The 26,578-nt window shown below is 36.6% G+C and overlaps 1 protein-coding gene across 2 annotated transcripts in view; it reads left to right on the top strand.

Moving 5' to 3' along the window:
- Window positions 1-26,578, top strand: part of DGKI (diacylglycerol kinase iota) — a 405,374-nt gene that overhangs the window by 228,748 nt on the left and 150,048 nt on the right. For both annotated transcript variants that reach the window (XM_069461741.1, XM_069461740.1), the window contains exons 13-19: window positions 1,374-1,487; window positions 3,093-3,230; window positions 5,656-5,734; window positions 16,428-16,483; window positions 17,406-17,468; window positions 21,228-21,301; window positions 22,743-22,854. In XM_069461741.1, the coding sequence (XP_069317842.1) occupies window positions 1,374-1,487; window positions 3,093-3,230; window positions 5,656-5,734; window positions 16,428-16,483; window positions 17,406-17,468; window positions 21,228-21,301; window positions 22,743-22,854 (636 nt within the window). The remainder of the gene's footprint in view (window positions 1-1,373; window positions 1,488-3,092; window positions 3,231-5,655; window positions 5,735-16,427; window positions 16,484-17,405; window positions 17,469-21,227; window positions 21,302-22,742; window positions 22,855-26,578) is intronic.

Raw genomic sequence — 26,578 nt, 5'->3', positions numbered from 1 at the left:
GGATCGTTTGAGCTCAGGAGTTCGAGATCAGCCTGAGCAAGAGCGAGACCCCATCTCTACTAAAAATAGAAAGAAATTATATGGAGAGCTAAAAATATATACAGAAAAAATTAGCCGGGCATGGTGGTGCATGCCTGTAGTCCCAGCTACTCGGGAGGCTGAGACAGGAGGATTGCTTGAGCCCAGGAGTTTGAGGTTGCTGTGAGCTAGGCTGATGCCACGGCACTCACTCTAGCCTGGGCAACAGAGTGAGACTCTGTCTCAAAAAAAAAAAAAAAAAAAAAAAAAAAAAAATTTGCTTAACTCTTTAATGAGGGAACCAGCTAGATGGTAAAGCTGATTAATCAGAGAAGTAGAGGAAAAGAATTATGCAGTTCATGCCAAAATAATTTTTCTAAATTTGAGACAAAACTGATTAATATCCTATGGGGAAATAAAATCATAGCAGGAACTTTAAAACAATCTTCTCTTCTTGCCATTTACATTCCTATAGGGCAGAAACCTATGTTACCCTATAGTTATAGAATTCTTAGATAGGCCATGAAACACTATTCTAGCATGACATTATAAGGATATCTGAATTTCTTTTTGCTATTGCCAAGTTTTGGGTAATTTTTCTAAATAGTTATAATAAGACTAAACCCAAAATATTATTTATCTTAGAAAAAGATGAAGAAAATATGAGTTTAGTCTATAAGTATCTATTTTCTGCCTAAACTTATAATAGGTTCTAGGCCCATCTATAATTATGTTTTCATAGTGTTGATTAAGGGAATATAGGGAAATTCAGGAAAACTATGAATTTCCAAGATGATACTATGGAGGGTAACCATTTAATGAGTACTTACATGGGCCATGCATCATGTTAAGGGCTTTATGTACATTTTAGTTCAATCTGTAAACAATCCTGTGAGGGAGGTATTATTATCCCCATTTTGAAAATCAGGTAAATAAACGAGTCTCAATGAGGTTAAATAATTTAATCAAGGTTATGCAGCCTGTTAGGAGCCAGACTTGAAATTCTGTCTGATTCTGAGTCTTACAGTCCCTCCTGTGTCCTGTTATGTTACCTAAATCTTAAACTCTTCTAAATTTTAAAGTACATCCGTAGTTAAACACACAGATGAATGGGTTTAGTTTTGTTTATGTGAGAGAGCACAATGGTCCTTTTTGTCACTAAGAGGCTTAGCGTTTGGAAACTGCCTGAGCTCGGTGGCCTTTCTGTTCTCTACCCACTGGTTTAAAACACCTATGTTTTAAAGAAAAATAAAACCATTTTTTTATAGCTCGTTAAAGTTTGCTTGTGTGGAGTTATTTTCTTTGTAACTTATTTATCTTTCTTATACCTCTTCTGGCCCCCGATATGTCTGTAGGTGGGCTGGATCCTTTCCATCCTGGATGAACTGCAGCTGAACCCTCAGCCTCCCGTGGGGGTCCTTCCTCTGGGCACTGGGAATGACCTGGCTCGAACGCTCAACTGGGGAGGGGTAAGAAGCGCTCTCGGGGGCTGCCCATGTCATCAGGCAACAAACAGAATTCCCAGATCCACAGATGTTCTACCGGAAGGGGAGTCTGCCGCTGCCGTCCAAGGCACAAGTTAGAGTTGGCCATCAGAGTGCCTGTGAACCCTGATTTTATCTGGTAGCTTCTTTATTTTAAACTTATAATCAGCCGGAGGGAAAGGGAAAGTTGAGTATGAGAAAAATCTGGTGGTTCGTTCACAGGCCTGGGGCTTTTTGAGGTTTCTCCTAAGACATAGTTGTGCCTGGCAGGGGCGGGGAACCCGCAGCCTTCTGATTTTAATATTGTTCTTTTTTTAAACACCAAAGGAGGCCAAGAAAGCTTCATCTTTCTCTGCTGCATCCCTTTTAATAGAAGGATTTGTTCTGTAAAATTTGTATTCAGTCGAAAGGCCGAACTTAAGGACCTAGAAGGCCACATGTGGCCTTAAGCCTGCATGTTCTCCACCCCGGAAGGTCTTCATGTAGAACAATCATACAGACTTGAATTAATCCTGACCCTCAGCTCTGGCCAGACAGCAAATTTGGTTAGATTTACAACCCTTGTTAGGGAGAATTACGTCTCTGTTTGAGCATTTGGTTTTTCTGATCGGTGTTAGCATGGCTTTGGCTGTGTAGGTATTCAGCTGTCCTTCCCACCATGAAGCCAACTCCATGCAAGCTTGGAGTGGGGGCTAGTAGTTCTTTTGTCCCTGACCAGCCATTTAATTAATTAATTTATTTATCTTATAGTACTAAGATAGAAAGGAAGTACAGTAAATATAGATATATTAATATTATGTAAGCATGTATACATACAGCCCCACCAACTTTTTATCTGCTCCTATAAGACCGTTACCTGGGCTGGGCTTCATGAAAATTATATGAAGATGTCTAGTAATTATTAATCTGGCCTTTGGGTGAATTAACTTTCTATGGATTTTTTTTTTTTTAAATAGTGGGCAATTTAGAAATAATAAATATATTTACATGAAACAACTAAGGTATTATCAGTGTTAGCTTCGCTCATCCACATCAGTGACTTGACTGTCCTCAGTAGGTCACGGTGTCAGTAATGGATCCATAAGGAGTAAGTAGCTCCCTAATGGGACTATGCCTTAGTCAGACTTGCTGCAGGTCATGGGAGGAACGGAGTCCTCCCACAGGTCAGGGAGAGGTGAAATAGAAGGATGTTGCCAATCAGATCCCTCCTTGATTTTTTTCTCTTTTCCATTTCCATTTGTTCTGGGTATCCCTCAAGCTCCTCTAGTTGGAGGCATGGGGAGTCCTGTTTTTTACTCTGATAAAAGCAGCCGTCTTGCGTGGTCCTCAATGCCTATTGGTGGCTGTTGGTTCTTGGTGCTGGCAAAAGTTATTGCTCAGCTCAAACCAGCCAGAGCTAGTGTTTCTGTGCCCCCTACCTGTGAGTATTATCTTAAGTTCAAAGTTCCTCGAGGAAAACAGTTTATTCTCCCAGCCTTATTAATTGCAGACTAAACAGAATCTAGCAGCAGGGCTTTTCCTTGCATAAATAGCGTTGGCTACACTGTTCTCTATTCCAGACAGCAATGGGTATATTCTCTGATTCCTCAGGGCTACACTGATGAACCTGTTTCTAAGATCCTGTGCCAGGTAGAAGATGGGACAATTGTACAGCTAGATCGCTGGAACCTCCACGTGGAAAGAAACCCAGACTTGCCTCCAGAAGAACTTGAAGATGGCGTATGTAAGGTTAGAGAGTTCTTTCTTCTGCAGACACGAACCTGGAGCGTCCCCCTGAGCTACAGGAAACGCATTCCTGGCTGGAGAATCATGTGCTGATTCCTTCCTGTGGGATAATGGGACAGTGTCTGGGTTTATGGCTACTAAGGCTGTAGGTATAATAGTACTGCCTAATGATCATGCTCCATACTCTGAAGACCTAAATTTCATACCTGCTTACAGAGCTCAGGGAGCTGTTCTCTGTCTTCACCTTCCACACTAGAAAGTCATGTGTTCATTTTTTAATCTTTCAAGTTAATTGCAAACAACTTATGAGAAGATGAAAAACATATGTTCTGAAGCACTGGGGCCCTGATCTTTCAGCAGGAAGATAACCTTCTGAAATTTCTGGCCTGATACTAAGAGGTATTAACGAAGCCAATTTTAACATTTGGTTGGGACTCAAAGATGCCTAAATAAATGTTTTGACTTTGTGTTTTCTTTTAGTGATGAGCTTTTATTTCAACCCAAAATAAACCAAGGGATATAGTTGTAAATATGCTAGTGTGGCACTTCAGTTGATCATTTGGTTCTGAGTTCTGGCCTCAATTTCAGATAAATTTGGTAGGTTTGAGAAATTGTATAGAAAACAGCCAAAGTAGAAGGAAGAGTACCATATGGATATTTTAAGGTCCTTTTCCTACTAAACTTGGAATGGGTAGGCCTGCAATATAAATCCATATTTAATTCTCTTCCCAATAGTTTAAGAAATGGAAAGACTTCTTGGTGCAGCCAGAGAACATCAATCCAGATAATTAAAGGGCTTTGTAAATGGTTTTTTGAGAAGGTATGTAGGAAATTGGGGCAAGGTTTCCTGGAAAATATGAATAACTTAAAAGCAGACTAAGTCGAGGTATTATTTAAGGGACAGTGGCCAGATGTTCTCCTTAGTTGTCAGTGGATGCTAAGACATGGGTTAGAACTGTATCCAAAAGAACATAAATGGTAGAGGCGATGAATGTATCTGTGCTTTTGGCAGGATCACCAACCCATGCTGTCATTCCTAAGAACTGGTATTTTGTTTAAGTGCAGCAACTGGACATTCTCAAATATGAAGCCAGAAGAGTGAGACATGATTTTGGCATTGTTCTGTGTTTTTAGTTTCTCTCCCTACTCTCCAGTGGGTTGAAACCATTCCTAAGGGCTGCTTTGGCCTCTGAATCATTATAGGTTGTGACTTGGGGACTTCCACATGGGGTCATTCCTTACTTCCAATAGAGACCAAGGCAGTCCAACTTCTTTCTGCTTTAAATTTCTCATGCTCTCTTTCTCTCATTTCATTTTTTTCTTAATTAGACAAAGTTCTCTCTCTAGTGAAACAGAAAATCTTGCTTATCAGAGGGCATATGAAACACTGTACTATACTTAGTTTTGAAATCTTGAGGGTTAAAACACTTTTTTTTCTCATAGAAGACAGGTGCACTTCGATTTGGGGCATAAACCTGATAATTATCTGGAAACATTCCCTTTCTTTATTGACTTTAATGTTTATCTTCCATGCTGAGTTGCGGAAGGAAAAATGGGAGAACCACCCTTTCTCTTCTAGAATTTTTTATGTTTTTCTAATTGTTTTAACATTGAACTGAAGCTTTAAAAGGACTTAGTTTTGCATTTCAGTGTAAGATTTTAGGCTGCATAGTTCTTTCCTTCACTCAGCTTGCAGAGGTAACAGCCAGAGACCTAAAGGACTCTGGGAAGGAAAATCAAGGTTCGCATGTGCATCTGTGTGGCTGTTTGCAAACTTCATGGTCCTATCAAAGATGCAAGGTTTGATAAATAGGAATTTGAATAATACTGATATGTATATTTTTTGGTTATTTTCCCCCCTCTAGGTCAACAATAGTTAAATGGTTCACACTGTGCTATTATTATATGACTTTTGTCAATATATATATATATATATATTTTGAAAATAGATGATGGGTAAACAAATTAAATGTTATTCATTTTAAGTTGTAATATTTATATGTTGAATATAAATTCTCAAAAAAAAGTGTATCCACTGATTAAGTGGTTAGACACGATCCTTGCAATTGAATTTTCTTTCTGAGTTTACTTAGTGCATAATTCTTAGTAACTATTGCAAGTACGCATCCCTTAGCTTAACAAGTTTCCATTGTTGCAACCTCTACAAGAATGGTTCTTATTTAATAATTTATAGCTCTTGTTTCTATACTACTTATGATTCTTGAGGTAATTACTTGATTTGAGCTTTCATTAGTGAATTAATTCAAGAATCTCCTGTTTCTTGCTACATGAACACTCTCTACTTCGAATCGTGACTGATTTGTCTCCTGGGGACTGCCCAAGACATAAGCGTCCGGCTTTAGGTTTTATCTTTCTCTTTCTGCCTGGCCATACACAACTGTACCGCTGTCTTTGTTTATCATTGCAGCTCCCTCTGAATGTTTTCAATAATTACTTCAGCCTTGGATTTGATGCTCATGTCACACTGGAGTTCCATGAATCCAGAGGTGAGGACTACGTCCCATTTCCATCTCCCAGGGAGGAAGTTTCCAGCAGGTGTTTTGCATGTTCCCTTTTGTTTGCATATCACTTAAATGTTTACAGTGTGCTTCAGTGTTGTTTCATTTTAACCTTCGTAATGACTCCGGGAACCAGACAAGATAGAAACTTATTGCAAAAGGGACCCTGAAACCTAGTTGTTTAGGGTCTCTAAGACAGTAAAGGACAGGCCCAGATGTGTGTCCCAGAACTCAGGACTGCTAATCTTTAAGTTTGACTGGAAATTTTGAAGTGAATGAACTTCTAAAGAAACAATGGGCGTCTTAGAACAATAGAGGCGCCATAGGTAGTTTAGGTTGAAGGAAAGGAGTGTGATGGTGATTGGATGAGGTAGACAGGCTCTGGTAATCCTCACTGGATGATACAAATGTGTGAATGAGACCGAGTAGCAATTTCAAGTACCGCAAGAGATAGAGTCAAGACTGGGGGCGAATGAAACAATTTTTGAAAGAGAAGTAAGATGAATAATGACATGCTGTTAAATATTTCATCAAAATTTTCTCTTGCCATTTAGAACTGAGAAAGTTTAGGACTTTGACTTATGCTTTGTAGCCCCAATCACTCTTTCTGTCTCTTGATTGTTCTCTTAATTTCTCCTTTTATTAATAGAATTGTACTATACATCTGTGTCTGTGTCTCTATAGCTACATCTGTACCTAGTTCCTTGTGAATGTCTTACATACAACCAAAATAATACCCCAGGAGGTAGATTAAGACACTTGTGAGATAAAAGTCATAAATGAGGAAGTACTTCTTTTCCTCCACGTTCTGCAAGAGTGTAGGTGATTTTAAACCATAGAATTTGAAATGCAGATTACTAAAAGATATAATTCAAATTTTCAGATTCCAGTAATAATGCAGAGAAAATTCTGATAATGTTCATATGCACTAGAAGTAAAGAGTGGAACTATAAGATTAACATTGTTAGAAGACAGAATAAAAGTAAAGTGCTATATAGTTCCTTACTGAATTCAGCAATTTTGGTAGACTTTTACCTTCCTGGTTTCATGAGGCCTTGAGGGGATAGGCTCTGGAGAGGTCAAATTCTGTGCCAGTCAAGAACGATACTGTTTGAAGAGAGAGCATAGTTTGGTCTTGCTCTTTGATACCCAGAAAATCACAGCAAGAAAGGTTGGTTGATAACAGAACCTCAGATATCCAAAGCAGAAACACCACTGCTCTCCCTCCTCTCTGCCATAGACAGTTCTTGGAGATAGATGTCAAGAGGGATGTATGTTAGGGTGAACATTTATAAACAGTTTCCCTTCCTGTATTTAGGAAGAGTTAATCTGGGAAGTAAATGGGGGTTTAATTGTTCATTTCTTACCCCATTTTTTGCTTTATATTAGGTCATTAAATATGAAATATCCGATTTTGAATCAAAAGTGTCATTTATTATATCTCAAACAAGAAGCAGTGCAATAATCAAAGTATGCACCTAAACTGTCCGTACAGTTTTGCCTCGGGAGAGTCTGAGTCCCAGGCTTCTTAATAAGATCCCCTAGTTTCTTAATAAAACACAGTTATCACTAACACATGAATTTCCCAAAATAGGCATGAAAAGAGGTCAAAATGAGTGAGTGACCAATAATGAACTCATTCAAATGACTCTAACATTTTTAGTCTAATAATCTGAAAGTTATTCTAATGAAACACTTCCCTGTTCTGTGGTGACATTTCTATGCACCACAGTGAGAGGAGAGCAGGAAGAGACACCTTGGGGGAAAGACCAGGCTTAGAAGAGAATTCTTTTGGGGAAAATGATTTTTTTCTCTCATTTTAAGCTATGGGATTATTTAATTCTAGAGTAGAATATGAAAATTTTTGTGTGTATGAACACGTGCATTTTTATGTATGTGATTATAAAACAGTTGGTTAAAAGATGCCAAGCATTCATCTTTGTATGTTTTATTTTTGAGGCTTAGTGTAAGTGTTTTAATGGAGTTTGAAATGGAATTGCAAACATTTCCCCTGCGTAAGCCAGAGCCTTTGAGGAAAGCCAGCCATTGAAGAGCTGATAAGGGAGAATTTATGTTGATTGGGAATAACTGATACAGTATTCATGAAGGTCAAAGAGAGATGATAAAAGATAAATGTTCGTTAAGATATTGAAATTAGATTTTGTTGATACGCTTAGACTAGAGGTGTAGACTTCTCCTCACTATTAATCTGTTATTTTTCCATTAAATAAAAATAATTATGTATGAAAAGCATAATTAGTTAAGCTAATATATATTATAAATATGTTATATATGTATTTTACTGTTTCTATTCATTTGGATTTTCTCCATATTTTTATCTGGTTGGTCAAGAAATCTTAATCTAAGCTGTAGAATAAAAAGTAGCATAAGCAAAGCCATATTTTCAGTTCGGGTAAGCGTATCTATGTTGTTGGCAGGTAATGAGTGGCTGTTCTCAAATCAAGAATAAACATAGTGGAACACAGTCACAGGTTGAGGGTTCAGGACAAAAGTTATATCATGTGCCATAAAATACTGGAGGGTGACTCGAAGCCTCATGAGAGCCGCTGTGAAAAAATGAATTTGGCTAGAAGGACCTATTATGTATTAGTCAAGAAAATATAGTACTATAATTTGGGAATTATGCCACTACATCTGCATAAAATGAGTAATTAATACAAGTCTCATTAAGGCAGAATTTCAAAAAATTTAACTGCAGAAAGAATTTTTTGTATAAATGTAAAGATAGCCTATCAAATTGATAGTTCTTAGCATAACTACCTATTTTGTATTTCTTTTAGAAGGGACAATTAAAGTGACATTTATTTTGGGACAGTTTATTAGTTCATTACTTAGCAAATGCTTTTAGAATTACTGGTGGAAAACCAAGTGGGAGTAAGGATAGCCCTAAAATTCTGATTAACTTTGTATACAAAAAAAGCAAACATTTGATTATTTGGGTTTCTATATTAGATTAGGAAGAAGGTATACTTCACTTGGTTGGAAAACAGAGATGCTTTTTTATTCTTCTCAAAGTGGCCAAACCATTCATAGTACTTAAATATCAGAAAGTATAATTGTTTGGAACAGAATTTGGAGATGTAATAGGATTGGTCATTTAATTGTTAGCCGGAGTCTTGCCCAGGACTTTCATCATTGTTGTATTTCGATAGTGCTTGAGCAAGTACATTGAAAATATTCCAATCTGTTACCGTATAGCCATGTTTACAATGATTATGGCTATCAGTGACAAAGTTGGATCTCACTTTGCCAGCTATATGAACGAGATTGTCACTTTTTAGACATAAAAGATATTAAACACATAAAACTTTTAGTCTTAGATTGAATGATTAAATTTTACTGTCTCATTGAAATTACTTACTCAGAGAAGTTGAACCTTATGCTACAAGGTCAAGGAAATACAATTATGACTCTAGACAAGGCGGTATTTAAATTTCATTTAGGATTTACTATTTTCACTGAATATACAGAGACATGCAGATCAGCACATTTCAAAGGATTATGAATGTTTCATGATTTATATCATAGAGAACTGACAGATTTCTTTAAAAAGGTATTATTTGCTTATTTGCCATGGCTCAATAAATTTCATCACTGCCAACATCGCAAAGGATGCATAGCTGGGCTCTTTGCCCTTGAGAACCTTTCACTGTCTGAGGTTCTCTGAAAGCTTTTCCATCTGGAATCTCTGCATGACCCCTACTCATCATTCAAGGCTCAAGTGTCCCTCCCCCGGAACACTTTTCTGATCATTCCCTTTTTGTGTGTGCTTCATCTTATATAAACTATCCTTCATAGCATGTACAAAATGACAGTTTACTTTTCATTTTCAGACCTGTCTCCCCCACTCTAAACTCCATGAGGGCAAAAGACCACGTCTTATTTATTTATATTTCCAGTACCCAGCCCAGTGGCTGTCTCAATAAGTGTTTTTTGCAGTAATGGAATTTTTAATTGGGGGATATTCCCCATAGATAAAAGATAAATAGTAGAAGGTAATGTATAGCAAGATTAGCTGCGCAGGCAGTAAATAATAAAGACACTTAGTGGGACTGGAGGCAAAAGAAGGATATTGAGGGAAATGTCCAGAAAGCGTAGAAGGTAATATGGCTAGGAGATACAGGGAGGAATGTGACATAACAAGAGGTAAAGCAGGTGAGAGCATTTCAGGCAGGAAAGAAAAGAACAGAGGGACAAGTAAGCTTGTCATAAAGATAGATGAGCAGTTAATACACAATGAAAGATTTTGCTATGTTGTTAGAAAAACAATCTAATGTTGGTACAAATATTTGTCCTTAATGGGAGATGATGTTGGAAAGAAGGAAAGGTTTTTTAATGTAATACAATTTGAATTGAAGGTGGGATGTTACTGTAGGCATAGATTTTCGAGTCATTTGTATATATATGATAACTGAAGTCTCAAGATTGTGAGTTATATGGGGTTCAAATTGCATATTGGTTTTTATAAACATAGTGTTAAACTTATGTTTAAAAATATCTACCTAATATGCCTTGAACAAACTGGATAAATTTTAGTCAAGAAATTGAAAACCAAGCAACAGAAGAGTATGACGAAGATATGCATACTGAATTTATTTGTGTGTGTGCACATATTTATAATAGTTGCAAGTAGAAAAACTCAATCTGAATTATGAGTTAGGGAACCTTGCTTTTTAATATACAGAGTTGGCAAAAGCATACACATAGGTAATATGAGAAATAATTTAATCCTGAAAACTTGGAAATGTATTTTACCATGTGGAATGTATATCTGGGTCCACGGTGATTTTTTCGTTCCATCTTTAGGTGTGAGAACGTTTTCTCTTTTAGTATCTTATCAAAGGCAATTTTGGCTAAGTTTAGTTAAAGCACATTAGCACATACGCATACAGCATTTTCAGCCAATCCTTATACATTTTAAAGCAGTGAATTACATTAGATAACAGAAGCCTTATAAAGTTTTATGTTTATTTAATAAAACCTAAGATTAGAAGAGTTCATTATATCATTATTAATAATTTTACATTATATATTTTCAAGAATACAAATAACCAAACACACTGACTTTTTCAACTACTTCTTTATTTTGATATAATTTGGCTTTTTGATGGGAACATGAAGAACACAGGATTGCTTATCTTTTGTTCCATACACTAAGTTTTAAAAATGTGTGTAACACTGAATTTCCATAAACATTGACATTTTTCTGTGTGGTGGTTGTTTTGTGATCCATTGATATGTGCTATTCCAGGGTGTAGTCTGTTTGTTACCAGGGAGATTTGACCCATAAATTTTGGCCCATACGCTTCATGTGTCCACCTGTTTGGAATATCAGAATGTTGGCTAGTTGCTGTAGATCTCCGTCTTGGAGTCGCTGCCTCCACGGCCAGTCACAGGGCATCCATCCCAGTAGCTGCTGCAGGTTGAGGAGCTGGCCACCAAGAAGGTATCTGAGAACCACAGCGAAAGAACCAGACATTGAAGCAGGCCAAAGGAGCAGCTCAGGATGAAAGTGGACAGTACCACCTGCAGATGGAGGAAGAGTTCAAGGCCAAGGAAGCTGCAGCACTGGGGTCCCAGCCCCTGTGGGACTCTTCTCTACTCCTCAAGTAGAGAAGGAGACTAGATGAAGAGGACCATCCTCCAGACCTACTTTCCAGTAGGACAGGAATGAAGTCTTGGATAACCTTTGGCCTTTGTCTCTAATATCTGGCCAGAAATCCACAAAAACTACCACATAAATGGATAGGAGAAGAAGAAAAAAGCGACTGTTCCATGGATTAGCATTTTAGATGCCCTCATGGAATATGAAGACTTAGCAAAGCTCGAGTTAAAGTCTTATGAAAAGTCATTATATTATTTCTGTATATTATATAGTAGGTATATATAATACCAATTATTGTTGGAGAGTAGTAAATCTATGGTTTCTTTGTATAGACTTAGAACTCATCTGAAGATTTCTACTTTTTACCTCCTGTTTCTTAGAAATTTAATGAGTATATTGTTTGTTTTCTTATACCTTTTATTATAGTTCAAGCAATGTATATATCAATGTTGGCTTTAGATCTAGTAAAAGACCAATTCTTTAAGAAAGAAAGCAATTAAATAAAATTTTTCTCCTAATGCTTTCTCGAAGATCAGGGCTTTATCTATGAACAAGTAGTAAACTGTTATTTGTAAACTGTGTGAAGCAGCAGTAGCCTGAAAGTAATCCATTCCTGCTAATGGCTGGCTGGGACTGTGGATCCTGGTCTAATGGTTTGGGCTGCTTTTAGTTTCTCTTAATCAAAATAACTAGATGGTAGAATTCAAGAATTTGTTACAGGTTATTGCTTGGTGTATTGATCATCATTTAAAAGTAAAGATTCTTTGTCATGCCAAAAAGTTATAGTAATTTTGTGCTAATTAATAAAATACTATCTGAGGAGGTAAATGTTTCATGAGCACTCTTTCCTGAGCTGGTATTATTTGGGCTCTTGAGGAACTTGATTTTGGGTGGAGATCTTTGGCGGGAGAGTGGCATAGTACTACTACATTCTTTTCTAGGGGAATAATTATAGGGGAACAAAGGGAAGGGGCTGCTATCTGCAAGCTTCACAGAGAAGGAAGCACGTAGCAAATTGTGTTGAGAGCTAAGCAACCTTTGAGGCCCTTTGCAGCACTAACAGTCATTGGATGTGTACATTTTGGGTGGCTAGAAACTTAGAATATGATATATGTACAGAAAGCAAATGCAGTGTGAATGTTTGTGCACCAATTACCAGACGCTTTTTGTAAGCAGAAAGCATTCTGAAAACCATGTGACTTCCTGCTTTTCTGAAGACACATTTGTTTGAAAGGCTATAAGCCTGGCTTAAAGAAAAGAGTCTGCAAGGACCATTAATAAGGGCTAAGAAAGGTGAGAGGGGAGTCAGAGCTTAGGAAGAAGGAATGAATAAATCATGTTAAATAAGTTAATATGTTTGTATGAGACCCTCTCAAGACCTAGAGGTTGATAGACTGAACTAAATATTTGAAAAGGACTTAGACAAAAGCAGTGTTTTAAGATCCCTGTTCTGATGGCATATGTCTGTTTTTGTGCTGTATATAAAGATGGGTTTAATATATTTAATCAATTGAATGGGTTACACCCAGAGCTCCATTATAATTATAAATGGGTTGCATCCAGAGCCAAATCATTTAAATGACTTAGATGATTTTGAGTTGATGGTGTCATGGGATGAGATCTCTGGGGACCTTTGAGGGAGTGAGTCATGGGGGCCAAAGGGTGGGCAATGGCAGGTAGAATTTTGGCCGCCATGACCTATACCATCTGGTGTTGTGCCTGTGGTTATGTTAAACTTACATGGCAAAGGGAGTTTGTAGATGTAATTAATTATAGTTAATAATAAGCTGACTTTAAGGGAGGATAATCCTGGATTATCTTTGTGGGCCCAATGTAATAACACAAGCCTGTAAAAGCAGAGTGGAAGGCAGAAGGGAAAGTCAGATTCAAAATGTGAGAAGGACTTGTGCCATTGGGGGCTTTGATGATGGAGGGATCAGGAACCAAGGAATGCAGGCAGCCTCTGGAAGGGGAGAATGAACTCCAGCCAACAGCAAGCAAGGAAGAACCTCAGTCCTACAAATCTAAGGAAATGGATTCTGTCAACAATCTGAAGGAGCTTGGAGGTGAATCCTCCCCAGAGTAGGATGACACCTTGACTGGGGCCTCGTAAGACTCTAAGCAGAGGACCAAGCACAGCCTACTCCAGACTTGTGATCTAGGTAGCTGTAAGAAAATAAATGGACATTTTAAGTTGCCAAGTTTGTAGTGATTTCTTATGACAGGAATAGAAAACGAGCAAAGCTACTGTTGGTGTCCGATATATTACAGATAGGTTAATGGCACAGATCTATGCAGTGAGTGTTTGGATCTCATCCATTCCACAGCCTCTTGTTGTGAAGGAGGAGAATGGGCAGCCTGGGAACTGGAGCAATAAGCCACGGATACTTCCACTGTAGGAATCTTATGATATTTTGAGCATTGGTAGCCTTTCTTGAGAGTTGCTTTTCATGGTATGCCTCATGCCAATGAACAGACACAGCTTCCTGGAGGAATGAGAGCATTTAAACTTCCTCACTGTCCCTTTCCCAATTCTTTATCCCTCCTTTCTTGATGTGGTTGGGTCCTGCACACTTTGGTCCTCCTCAAAGGCACATCAACTTTTATTTACATACACATGGGCACAATCAGCCCTCCAATCCCTTCCCTTTAACAGCCAATGAGACGTGAAGGAGCACTGTCATTTGCAGGCTGTCCTTGGCTTCCTTTTTCCTGGCTTCTGGAGGAAGTGCTAAAGCTCCAACACTAAGCTGAGACATTTCTCTTAGCGCCAGCTGACCTTTGTTTCTGAGTCCGATTTGTGTTTGAAATAGGGTAGATATAAAAATGGACAAAGGATGCAATTGCCAAGACAAGCTCAATCTGGGAGCCAGTAGTACAATATATAGGTTTGCTGTCAAGGCACTAATGGGATTTCCCTCACACCCTTTCTAACCTTAAGGCCAAATCGTATGTGTGGCTCCTCTACGTCTTTATTTTGTGTCTTTCTGACACCTCTCTGAATGTTAGTGTTGTGATAAATCTCTATTTTTTAGGTTTACTTATTTCATTGAATTTCATATAGTTAAATTACATCAGTTGCATAAGCAAAATCACCAAAAACTTAGTTTATTTCTTAATTTTATTCTAATCTTCTTTGGTCTTACAAAAAATAGTACATCTCTTGAGAGAACAAAGCTTATTTCTTTAAAAAAAAAAAAAAGGTTTTTCAGTTTTTCAAGGCTCATGAGGAAACCTCATGAAGATGGCAATATTTTCCAAACCATAAATTATAAGAAAGTACATGTAATAGTTGGTATAGGATTCATTTAATAGCTGTGGACATAAGTGCTCTGAAAAAATTCTGTGCCAGAACCAGAGCTGCCATTTTCCATTTCTCATAACTTGCTTGGTAACAGGATATGATTTTTTTTTTAAGTTAGGGCCTATGTACTTGATAAATTGCATAGCAAAAGAAATTCTCATTTTGCCTCTGGCTCCATAAAGTAAGATATAGTTAAAGCAACTGAAAATGGTACTCAGCCAAATCTGTTCAAAATAGGTTGAAAGCACCATGTCCTTCAGCAGCCACATTTATCCTGAAGGAGGGTTTAGACTGTGGAAATGGTCAATTCTGTGACCAAGAATGAGAGATCAGGGAGGCAGAGCAATTAATACCATTTTTATCTTCTTTTTATTTACTGTAACCTATAAATGAACCCTTCAATTTTTGTTTAATTTGGTTTCTAGGGTTAGAGTACTTAATTTGATAGAACAGAATAAATGGTTAAGGAGAGCATTAAAATACAGAAATTGTAAATATATGAAGATAGTCCTCAAGAGCCAATCTAGAAAAATACTATTTTTTAAGATTTATAATTCTTTACCCAGTTTTCTAATATTATGTTCTAATTATTATGAAAATAATCAAATAATCATTTGTCCAAGATTATTTCTTAGGTTCCTGTAGCTTTTGTTGTGCCTAGTCTTAGTAAATGAATGCTTTACTACTTCCTTCATCTAGACAACAGTTGTTGGGGATTGCTGTTCAAAAATGGGGTTAGGATTTGGAGAGGTTCATTTGGTTGGCCAGCTGTCTAATGAGAAAGGACTTTGAGAAAGACCTAGCCCAAGAAGGAATTAATGAGCATATGGGATAAAATAGCAGAAAACTAAATGTAGACAGTAGGTTCTTTTGGAATGTCTTGGAATTTTATTAGAGACACTTAAGGGAAAATATTTCATTTAGGGACTTTGTAATCCCTCGAATTCATGTGAAAAATCTTTGATGCTTATTCTTGTTTCATCTTTGTGGATCCTCAACCTATATAACATAGAGGAGCAAACTCAAAATTAAACCATTTATCACCCAGAGCCTTTGCTGTAATATGCCGAGTCCATTCAGCAGGCGCTCACTTGCTCTCACTCTCTCGCTTTCTCAGGTGCTTGTGTACTCGCGCTTGCTCTCTCTCTGTGTGTCTGTGCCTGTGTATTCTCCACTAAACAAAATGATTTTTCAAGGCCTGTCACAAGCAAGAGAACTGAGGGTAGTTTAGGGTGTTTGAAAAATGAGAAAGCAAGTTATCCATGAGTTTTTATCCAAATTCCCCATCTGGAAGCTGCATACAGTTTATGGAAGACAGGCCCTATGAAAATCAAAGCAGATTATCACTCCTCTACCGGCTTCCTCCTTTCCTCAGCATCCCACACCACTGTGAGTCCAGAGTGTTTCAACCTTTAAGGTACATGAGAATCAGCTGGAGAGCTTGTTTAACCACCCCCCAGATTCCCAGACCCACACCCAGACATTCTTCTAATTCAGTAAGTCTGGGGTAGGGCCCAGTAACTTGCATTTCTAACAAGCTCCCAGTTTGGAGCTACACTTTTGTAGCACTATACAACTGTCCGTCTAGCACTGGGACACTGTACCAACTGGCTAGGAACTACGGGAGAGATGATAACAAAGTTGCTGGATCTGCAGGGTGGGGAGGGAGTGGGGAAGGAATTAGGAATGCTTCTCTAAGTCACTACCTTTAATGAGATCTCTATAACAAAACAACCTTTTCTCTTTCACAGAAGCAAATCCAGAGAAGTTCAACAGTCGTTTTCGAAATAAAATGTTCTATGCAGGGGTAAGTATACATTTTATTTAATTATTGCATATTATTTAATATTAATTCATGGTAATAAAGATGCTAACTACATTAAAATTAATAGCACACGCATCTCAGATGTTTATATATATGTTCATTTATGGTTAATGTTTAATGTCTTGATTTAAGTATGAAAGTAAGGGTGTGTTTGTTTACTTAGTTGTTGGAAAGAGAGTTGGTGTTCATCATCTTTGAACTTTAAAGCTCCATAAGGGGATGCTATTGAAGGGGTGATGTGAAAAACAAACATCAACCCATCAAAGCCAATGTAAGAAATGGAGAAATTAGGTAGACTGAGGGATAGAAAGTCTGAGGTAAGAAAGTAGTTTTCACTGGAGTGCATACTCATTGACATTTGAATGAGAACTTGGCAGAACCTGGGGAGTTTTTCATGGAAGGATATCTGAGATGAAAGGGGCACCTTCTTTTTCCTTCTTTTCTTTCTCAGGCACATTTGGGAAAGTGAATAGAGAAGGGGAAAAAAGGTGTCCAAAATATTGGTAAAGTGCAGTTTATATGCCACTAAATAAAGGAAGTCAAAATAAAAAGGGAGTGAAACAAGATATCCTCAGTGACAAGGTAAAGATTATATCAGCACCCAGTGGGATGGGCAGGAGAGGTAGGCAAAATATGTCTTCAGAGTGACCCTTGGAGTTATCTGCTTCTTTCACTCTTGTTCTGTGCTTTAAAATTTTATTATAGAGTGTGGTTTGGAAACAAAGAGAAAGATTTCAACTTGAAAGCCACTACACTGCTTTCCTTTGGATTTAGCAAGAAGAGAACTTGTTTTATATTTTTTGCATAATTTGGAATCATTGGGAACTATCTATAATATGTAAGCAAGAATTTGGCATAACCTTGTAATTAAGGATTTCTTTTTCTTTATTTTCTTGTGGTCTAGGCAGCTTTTTCTGATTTCCTTCAGAGAAGTTCCAGAGATCTATCCAAACATGTTAAAGTTGTTGTAAGTACTGAATATATCAATTTATTTCATTTGAATATGAATATGAATGCTGCAAAAATAAACTTAAAAGTACTAGTTTATATAGTTAGGTTAATCACTGGACTGCATAGAACTTTAGAGATCCTTTAGTGTAGTTCCTTCAGCCAACATTTATGAACTTCCTATGTGTTGGGTACTGTCTTAGTTGCCGGGGATGAAGATAAATATGAAGACTAGTTTCACTCCTGAAGAAACTCACTGTTCAGTTGTGGAGAAGGGCATATAAGTCACTGTAGACAATGCAATAAATATTACTCAACAGTGTATCCAATATGGTGGTGGAAGAAAGGGAGAAGTAATAACCCTAACTCTAACTAAGTAATAATTCTAACTATTTCATCCAGGAAATGATGTTAGCTGGGCCTTGAAGTATATATTGATGCTTACATAACAAATGTCTTTATTCCAGGGCTGTCTGAGGAGTCTCCATATTAGAACAATGCATGGATTTCATTATTTTGTGGTGACTCACTCTCCAACCTGGTCAAGGTTCCTCACCACTGAGTGGATTTTTTTGGGATGTTTCTTCTGAGGCCTCTGTACTACTTGGAGGCAAGGGAGAGAGAAATTTGTCTTTCTCTAGGTGATAAATTCTAAAAGAACATATAATTAGTTTTTCTAAGAAAGACATAAAATGTTTTCTTATAGTAACCGGTTAAAAGAAGGGATCAACATGACTTTGTTGTACTTAGTTGTATAAATAAATGAAAAAGAAAGAAAAAAATATATAGAGATGGAAAAGAAGGAATGGGAATATTACAGTGCTTGAATTTATGCTGTAGGTAAGGAAAAAGAATATATAACAAGAGGGAACAGAACAAAATATATACATGACAATAGAAAAGATATATGATCTTAAGCTAGTGAGAACATAAGGAATATATAGGAGCATGAAAAGACACACATTAAAATTTGTTATTACTAGTAAAGCATATATGAGACATGAATCTAAGTCAGTGGAAACAAGAGACCAAGGCCTTTACCACTGGTACCAACCACCCTTCACATCACTTTCAGATGTTTCAGTTCCAATACAATAACAATGAAAAGCAGGTATCTTTTAGTGGTGGAGACTCCTGAAAACTAAAATATTATCTTCTTAAAGCTAGACACAAGAAAGACACATGGTCCATTGAACTATGAAAGTCTTTCCTTTGATAAAATTATGGCTATTAAATGTAAATAGCAGCAACCTTATACCACATTTTCCCTGTTTATCCAGCTGCCTCTAATGAAGCCAAAAATCAACTTCACTTTGCATTTAGAGAAACATCCATAGTGCCTGCCAAGAGAGCCAGTGAGTGCTGGGCAGCAGCCATATTGAATGTCATGGTACTATCCAAGTCATTGGGTTGATATCCAACTCTGTATACTTCCTAACCACTAAAGAGTTTCTCCCTCATATCTGGAAGTTCTCTTGATGATAAATTTCTCATGCATGGGTGGCTATACAGCAGAGACTAAAGGAAGCTTGCAGAGAGGCCAAGATAGCAGCAAATAACTAGGAAAGATTTGATATCAGCTAATACATATAATATTCAAGGTAGAATATTTATGTAAATCATATCTTCTGAGGAAGGAAAAACCATTAGAAACTAAGTATGAACATTTGGGATACAGTTAGGTCTACCTTTACTAGGTATATGACTTTTGGGCAATCATTTAACCTTTCAAAGAAGTTTGCTTTCCTCATCTGTAAAATATGTATATCAAGACAAGTCTTTGAAGCGACAGTTTTTGACCATTGTGCTATGACACAGAAGGACACAAGATACTTCTACAATGACATCACTATATGTTTTCTTGAGTGTGAGATGAAAATAATGGAAGATTAGTGAGAGTGATTAGATGTATATACAGTAACACACCATCTTTGTTACAGGATGAAGTCAGTGTTTTGGATGTAATACTTAATAATCTCTCATATATTAATAGATGTAAAATGTGTATTTGAGTACTTGACCAAGAAAGCACAAAACAATAATAAAAACCTACATTATTTGCTCTACTTCCCTCATTTTTTCTTGTATTTTTTTATAAGTATGAGCTTTTACCCTAGAACATATTTTGCATGCAAATATTTTCCTTTGTGTGTATTTTAGATAGAAAGTTGAAAACTGCTATTCTAAAGACGTGTACAATTTAATGCAATAATATGTAAGAAAACTTTGTCAAACACTATACATTGTGAGGTGCTTCTTTTTATATTATTTGATCAGTTCCCAGAATCACTGACATGTTTCCAAGCAGGAAAAGGTGGAAAATTAAAAAATGAATTATGTTCTAAATACAATAATATTTATTATAGCCTTTTTCTGTAATGCAACAATAATGCTTTGCATGCTGTTAATGTATCACATCCTACTTTTTGGAAGTTTTATTTGCTTACAACACTCAACTTTGATAATTTAAAATGTGTACTTTTTTTTCTTCATTGATATAGTCACCTATAAACTCATTTCAAGTCGTCAAATAAATTGGGAGACTTCATGTTTGCTTAGTAGTTGAGAGTACTGGAAAGCACCTTCAATCCATGTCTAGAATTTGATTCCTGTCTAAATTACTCCTAAACATATCTTGTTTATTTGAGATTGTAAGATTTCCTGGAAACAATTTCTAAGAAATTCTCATGAAAATTATGCTGTATTGAGATCAGCCAGGAAAAGAATGTGGGCGCTGCAGTCAATTTGACTGCTAGCAAAATCATTGTGCTTAAACCGAAACTACTCCTAAAGAAATCTTTCACAATTTGCAGGGAGTTTGGGAATGCTTTGCTCTTCTCTCCAAAGGAGAAGATAATGGGGAAATTCTGATGAGGGTGTGAAGAAAGTAAAGAGAAAAGCAGGCTTTATACCTTTGACATTGAGAAGTCTATAGTTGTGATTAGAGTTTTTATCTTTTGGCTTTTGTCACCAGTGGGAAATGAGAGCAGGAAATCAAAGCCTATTCTTCGATTAGTCAGAGGATGATACTCTTGAGGGAAGTGCTAAACGATCAGGGAAGTCTGGTCATACAAAGGTCAATATTGAGGACAAGCTGTCCAGGGGCCCTTGAGACCCACAGTCATGTCCAAGCTCCAGAAAAAGTTTATTTTGGAAGTCCAGAGTCTGTAAGAGATTCAATTTGTAAGAACAAATTACTAATGGAGATAATACTAATTTATCATGGACACCTTTTCAAAAGTTTGCAGTATATATACCTTTTAAAAAGTGTTCAAAATGTTATGTTCAACATTTTCAAAATAAAAATTATCTCAAAAGGCATAGAAAATAAATGGTTATATTCATGACAACTTTGAAGCAGATGACTATAGTATCAAATGCTACTGCTTTAACTTGAGGCTTTATTCTTTTTATGCTTTTAAGTGTTCATAAATCTTTAAATGTTGATGCTAGCAGCCTAAATATCTATTAATCATCCAAGGTTAAGAAAGGCAGTATGTCCTTTGATTGTGAGACCAGAGAAAAAATCATTTTGGTCAAATGGCAGCTTTATTTTTATGTTAAGTCAAAACAAAACCAAGCTCTTAACCCAGACTCTAGAAAAACTATAATCAGAATATATTTTCGATCATAGTAACTGGCATTCACTTAAGCAGAGATGGAGCAAGGGGAAAAAAACCATCATGGTATATACTGTTGTCAATCCAGTTATCTTTGATGATTTTTTAGACTTGTGACTATTTCAAAACCCTTGCTTTTTCTGCTTTGATTGTTGCAGTGTGATGGAACAGATCTCACCCCAAAGATTCAGGAATTGAAGTTCCAGTGTATAGTATTTTTAAATATACCTAGGTAAGCTCTGTTCATATTGTTTCCTTGGTTTGATGTGAACTCTGTTTGACTTGAGGTTATCTGTTTTCATAACAGAAAAATTTCAGGTATAAACAATGAAAATCAGTTATCTTAATGCCTTATTAAAGGTTTCTAGGTCTGGTAATTTTGTTCTCCTACTTGGTTTATTTAGTGTTCTTTGTGGTGGGTGGTTTAGTGTGTGATATGTCCTGCATAGACTGTACTTATCCATCCTTACACCCAGATACCTCTCTCGGTTGAAGTATTTTCATTTAATTCTTAATTGCTGTTCTTTTCTCCCCCTACCCCACCAAGAATGATAGACTTGAATAAATATCTGTGCCCAGTTTCCTGAAAGCTGTTAAGAAACCATCCAATTTGATTTGAGCATGGAATTCATTCAAAATCATTGCCAGATGAATTCTTTGAAAAAATAGGATGAATTAGAGTACTGTTTTTCTAACCAGAATGTTAAGTCTCTTTGGTGCTATTACATACCTCTGGAGAAAGGGATATTTAAGATAACTAGTCTCAAAATAAGCACATTATCTCAGTGGTATAAAATTAGATTCTAGACTGGGCAAGATTTTGGAAAGGATGGATCTATAACCTTTTGTTATTTGCCCACAAAATAACTCAGACACAAAATCTGCAAATATATTCTATTTAGACTGAATTTAATTGAAATAAGAGTTGTGTGTAAATCAACGGCTAGGAAAACGTATCATAGTCCCTGATTATTCTTAGCAGTGTTCATTATAGTCAGTTGCAATCTTATTACAGACATATTTGCAGCCTAATTGAAGTAGAAGGCCTTGATTCTCAGTAAACATTGTTTATTACCTTGCTTTATTATTTTTTTCTCTTACCCTTCCTCTTTTTTGTTCCTTGCTCCTCTCCCTATTTCCTCTAGATTCACTTTCTTTACTTCTCCAGTTTCTTTTATTTCTCCTTCCATTCCTAATCTCTTAACTATATTCTATCCCTTCTTCACTGTTTCTTCTTTGGTTACCTTTCCCTTATCCTGTGGGTACTTCTTATTTTAATTATGTATATAAATTCTACCCACTGTGTTTTTCCTATTAGTGTGCTTTTGCCTTCCTTCAAGACCAAATTCTGAAACTGCCTGTAGATAATTCATGGCATATCATGGAAAACAGGCATGTATGAATCATAGAGTGAGAAATATTCATAACTAATGAATTAGGAGAAAGCTGGATACCACAAGATACTTTTGTTATAAAATTATAGACCATTTTCACAGGTTGATATTTTGGAGACGATAACAAGTCCATTTTCGTTTCCATTGGAAAGTACATACCAAGAATGGAATACTGTTCTTATGTTAAATAAACATTGGGTCTAACTACAAATGAATCCTCAGTGATAATCATGAGAAGAATGAAATGTACTTAACTCTGTCTTTAATCTTATCTTGCAGATATTGTGCTGGCACAATGCCCTGGGGAAACCCAGGGGATCACCATGATTTTGAGCCTCAGCGTCATGATGATGGGTATATTGAGGTTATTGGATTCACCATGGCCTCTTTGGTGAGCAACACAACTTTTGCATTGAAATGAAATGTGTTTTAGTCACAGTTAAAGTTTACTCACTTCACAGAACTTTAGTATAATTCTCTCTCCTGCTTTATCAATTTATAAACTTTATGAAATATAGAGTTGCTTAGGAAAAATGAGAAAAAAGGTCATCCTTTGTGTCACTAAGAAAACTGATGCACATTTGAATTTCAACAAAAATAAGTATCATTTGTTAATTTTACTGATTAATTTTGTACCAGAATGAAAAGCTTTCATACTAATTAAGCATTACACCACAGAGATATCCCAGCACTGGTACAGAAGCCATAGCATTTGCTACATTTTTTTGGTTCACTGAGTGTTTAGGTAAAAAGGAAACTAGTTATTTGGATTCAATTTCATTTTGCTAACTTATGAATGAGATGGGCATCTCCATTATCACAGAATACCTGAATATACAAAGATGTCATTATTATGACATTATTGAATATTCAGTTGCCACAGTATTGAGATCACCTTGTATTTTAATTTTGTTTGCTTGCATTAAAAATATTTATAGCATAAGTGTATTTTCAAGCAGGTTTTAGACATGCATTCCCACTTGTTAAATGATCAGGGAGCCAATTAAAAATTATGCTCATTATTTTATCATGTGTAAATCAGGCCACACTATCAGTTTGTAAAGCAAATATAAATTAAGCTTCCATTTGGAACCTTTGGTTAGCACTTGGTTTGTGCTAAACCTTATGCGTGAAAGCAAGAAGGTTGTTTTTCTTGTTCTAGAGAAACCATAACGTATTTTTATTCACTCATCTTGTGAATTCCAAATGGCTCTTCCTCAATCACCTCGAATTTGTGAAGTTTAATCTAGTAATCTATTATAATTATGACAAGAATCTCCTTTGCCTGATTTGTTGATGTTCCTTATTAAATCCTCTCTAGAATGAAATGGTTGTCACAGTATAAAAGATTGGGCTGGGATTGACTTACTTTTCAGAGTTGTGACACATACGTAGTTCTTTATCAGCAGTGTTTTTTATGTTAATTGCAAGCTACCGCACAGCCAAGAGCAAACAGGATTAAGTGCAGGAAGGACATATGCAAAGAAGAATTCTTAGAGGTGACAACATCATGCTAGTATATTATGGGAACACCCCTAAAATTGTTCATACGTGTTTTACTTATTCTTTATTCACTGATCCAATGAACATTTATTGAATGTTACCATGTGCTAGAGCTTCCTAGTTCTGTCTGGTAACAGGCTCTCAGAGATTGTCTGAAAGATCATGATGGTCCCTTACCTAGGCCTGGCAGGCCAAGGAGAATATTGGATATATCCCTATTGCTCTTAGGATCAAAATCTAAATCCCTACTTGGCCTATAAAGTCAGAGTTCTGTCTGGCTCTCCAGCCTTCCCCACTTTCATCTTTGCTTTCTAGCTCAAGTGGCCACACAATTGAAGCATAGCACTGAACATCCTTCACTGCTTTTGCACCCCCAAGCCATTGCACATACTGTCCCTCTCTAAAATGTTCTTGACCTCTTCCTTCATGCTTATATCAGTGTCTAGTTCTTCTTATAGTCTTTTTTGGTTTGGATGGTTTTTGTTTACAGCTGTATAATTGGTATAATTTTTATTCTACTAATTGGTATGATATTTTAGTATAATAATTAGTGCATTACACTAATTATACAGGAGAGCTATGGCGGACCGAAACTGGATAATTCAAGGAGAGTTGAATGGAGGTACTCTTTACAAATAGTACACTAGGTTTATGAGAAACAATTCCTGAGCTGAAGATGCCAAGGCAAACAGGCAGTCACCTGTAGCAGAAAGAGCACTACTTGGAAAGGGCCACCTGACACAAGGGATATTTGCAAGAGGAGGCAGTCAACCTACACTAACCTAGCAGGGAGAGAGCCAGGGACATAAATACAGTGACTTCATTCTTCTCCTTGACTTGCGGATCTTCTGCTAGAGGCTCCATCTGGAGAAGTCCAATCAAAAGCCAGAAGGCAAGGGAGCCACTGATGCAGTCCAAATGCGTCGGCCTTGCAGGGCAGAAAGGAGGGCAGGGAAGGCTGGAGGGGCAGCCAGGAGTAGCAAATGGGGTCCATCCATCATTGTAGTGTGTCGCCAGTGCCCAGCAGGAAGCTGAAGACATGCAGTTGGCAATGTGTAAATGTGACTGACCATGAATTTTGCCAGGAGAAGAAGAATGGGACTTGGCATTCTGGAAAAAGGGAAATTTACAAAAACTTGGAAGTATGAGACATCATAGTCCTCTGTGGGAGCTATAAGTAGTTTTATGTAGTATAAGTGTAGGTGAAAAGTGAGAAGGACAATAGGTGGTGCTGAAGAACTAGGTAAGGGCCACATCATAGAGTGCACTATAGAATTTATCTAGGAGTTTTTACTTTATTCAAGGTTACTGAGAGTTACTTAAATGTGTTTTGTAAATAGGTATTTATTATGGGAAGATTTCAACATAAAAATAGAGAAAATAATATAATGAACCCACAAAGTACCCTCTCTATTCTTTTATAATTATCAATTTATGGACAGTCTTATATTTGTTCTCATCTACAATCTCTTCCCTTATATTATTTTGGAGCAAATCCCAGACATTTTATGTATATATGTGATATATGCATCATATGCATAGCATATATATCCATCTATAAATATTTCTGAATGGGTTTTTAAAATATAAAGACTTGTTTTGTAAACACAACCACAATAACATATATATCTAAAAAAATTAAAACAGTAGTACCAGGATATAACTAAATATCTACTTAGAGCTCAAATTTCCTATTGTCTCACAAATGCCTTTTGTTTTCTTATGCTCTGTTTGTTTGAATCAGGATCCAAATAAAGTTTGCACATGGGGATTGGTTGAGATGACTTGTAACTCTCTATAGTCTCCCATTCATCTCCCCCATGCCTGCATTTATTTATTGAAGAAACCAGGCCATTCGTTCTGTAAAGTTTCTGAGTCTGAATTTTGCTGATAGCATCCCTGAGGCATTTATTAAAATGTTCTTCTTTCTTCCTTATATTTCCCGTGAATTGATAGCTGTATCTATATGCACCAGATTCCCCCAAACCTACTTTGTAAAAGTAGTGTTTTATCTTTCTAAGAGAGGATACAACATATCTGGTTATCTTTCTCCTTTTTTCATTTTAGCAGATGTTGATGGGCCATGTCTGGATCCAGCAATCATCAAGAGTTGAAAAATAGTGATATTCTAATCCTATCCTTCTTCATTTACTAACTGGAATATTTTTATAAAGAGAAACTTCTCTTCATCAACTATTTGATCACATAGTAATTATACAGTTTGTGTGGGAAAAGACAAAGAAATGATTCCTTTTCTTTCTATATACGTATTCAAAATAATGAGTTGGTTCACTAGCATCATCCAGTGGTGACTGTGGTTTTATTAAAATGGCTTTGAATTTTTAGACACTTATCCTATCAAGGGTTTGGGTCCTTGTACCCTCCCCTTGAATCTGGTTGGGCTTGTGAATACTTTGATGAATCAAGTGCAGCGGAAGTTATGCTATGCAACTTCGGAGTCTGGGTCACAAAAGGCCCATGCGTTGTATGGGAAATTTCAGCACCAGTTATGGTCTCTAATTAATAGGAATTTTATAAATTCAAGGTAATACTTATTTAATATGTCTCTCTGTTTTTATTTATTAGCGTCAATCATACATATTTATTGAATA

This window comes from Eulemur rufifrons, chromosome 29 (assembly GCF_041146395.1).
Source record: "Eulemur rufifrons isolate Redbay chromosome 29, OSU_ERuf_1, whole genome shotgun sequence".
NCBI lineage: Eukaryota > Metazoa > Chordata > Mammalia > Primates > Lemuridae > Eulemur > Eulemur rufifrons.
This window is presented reverse-complemented; position numbering and strand designations above follow the sequence as displayed.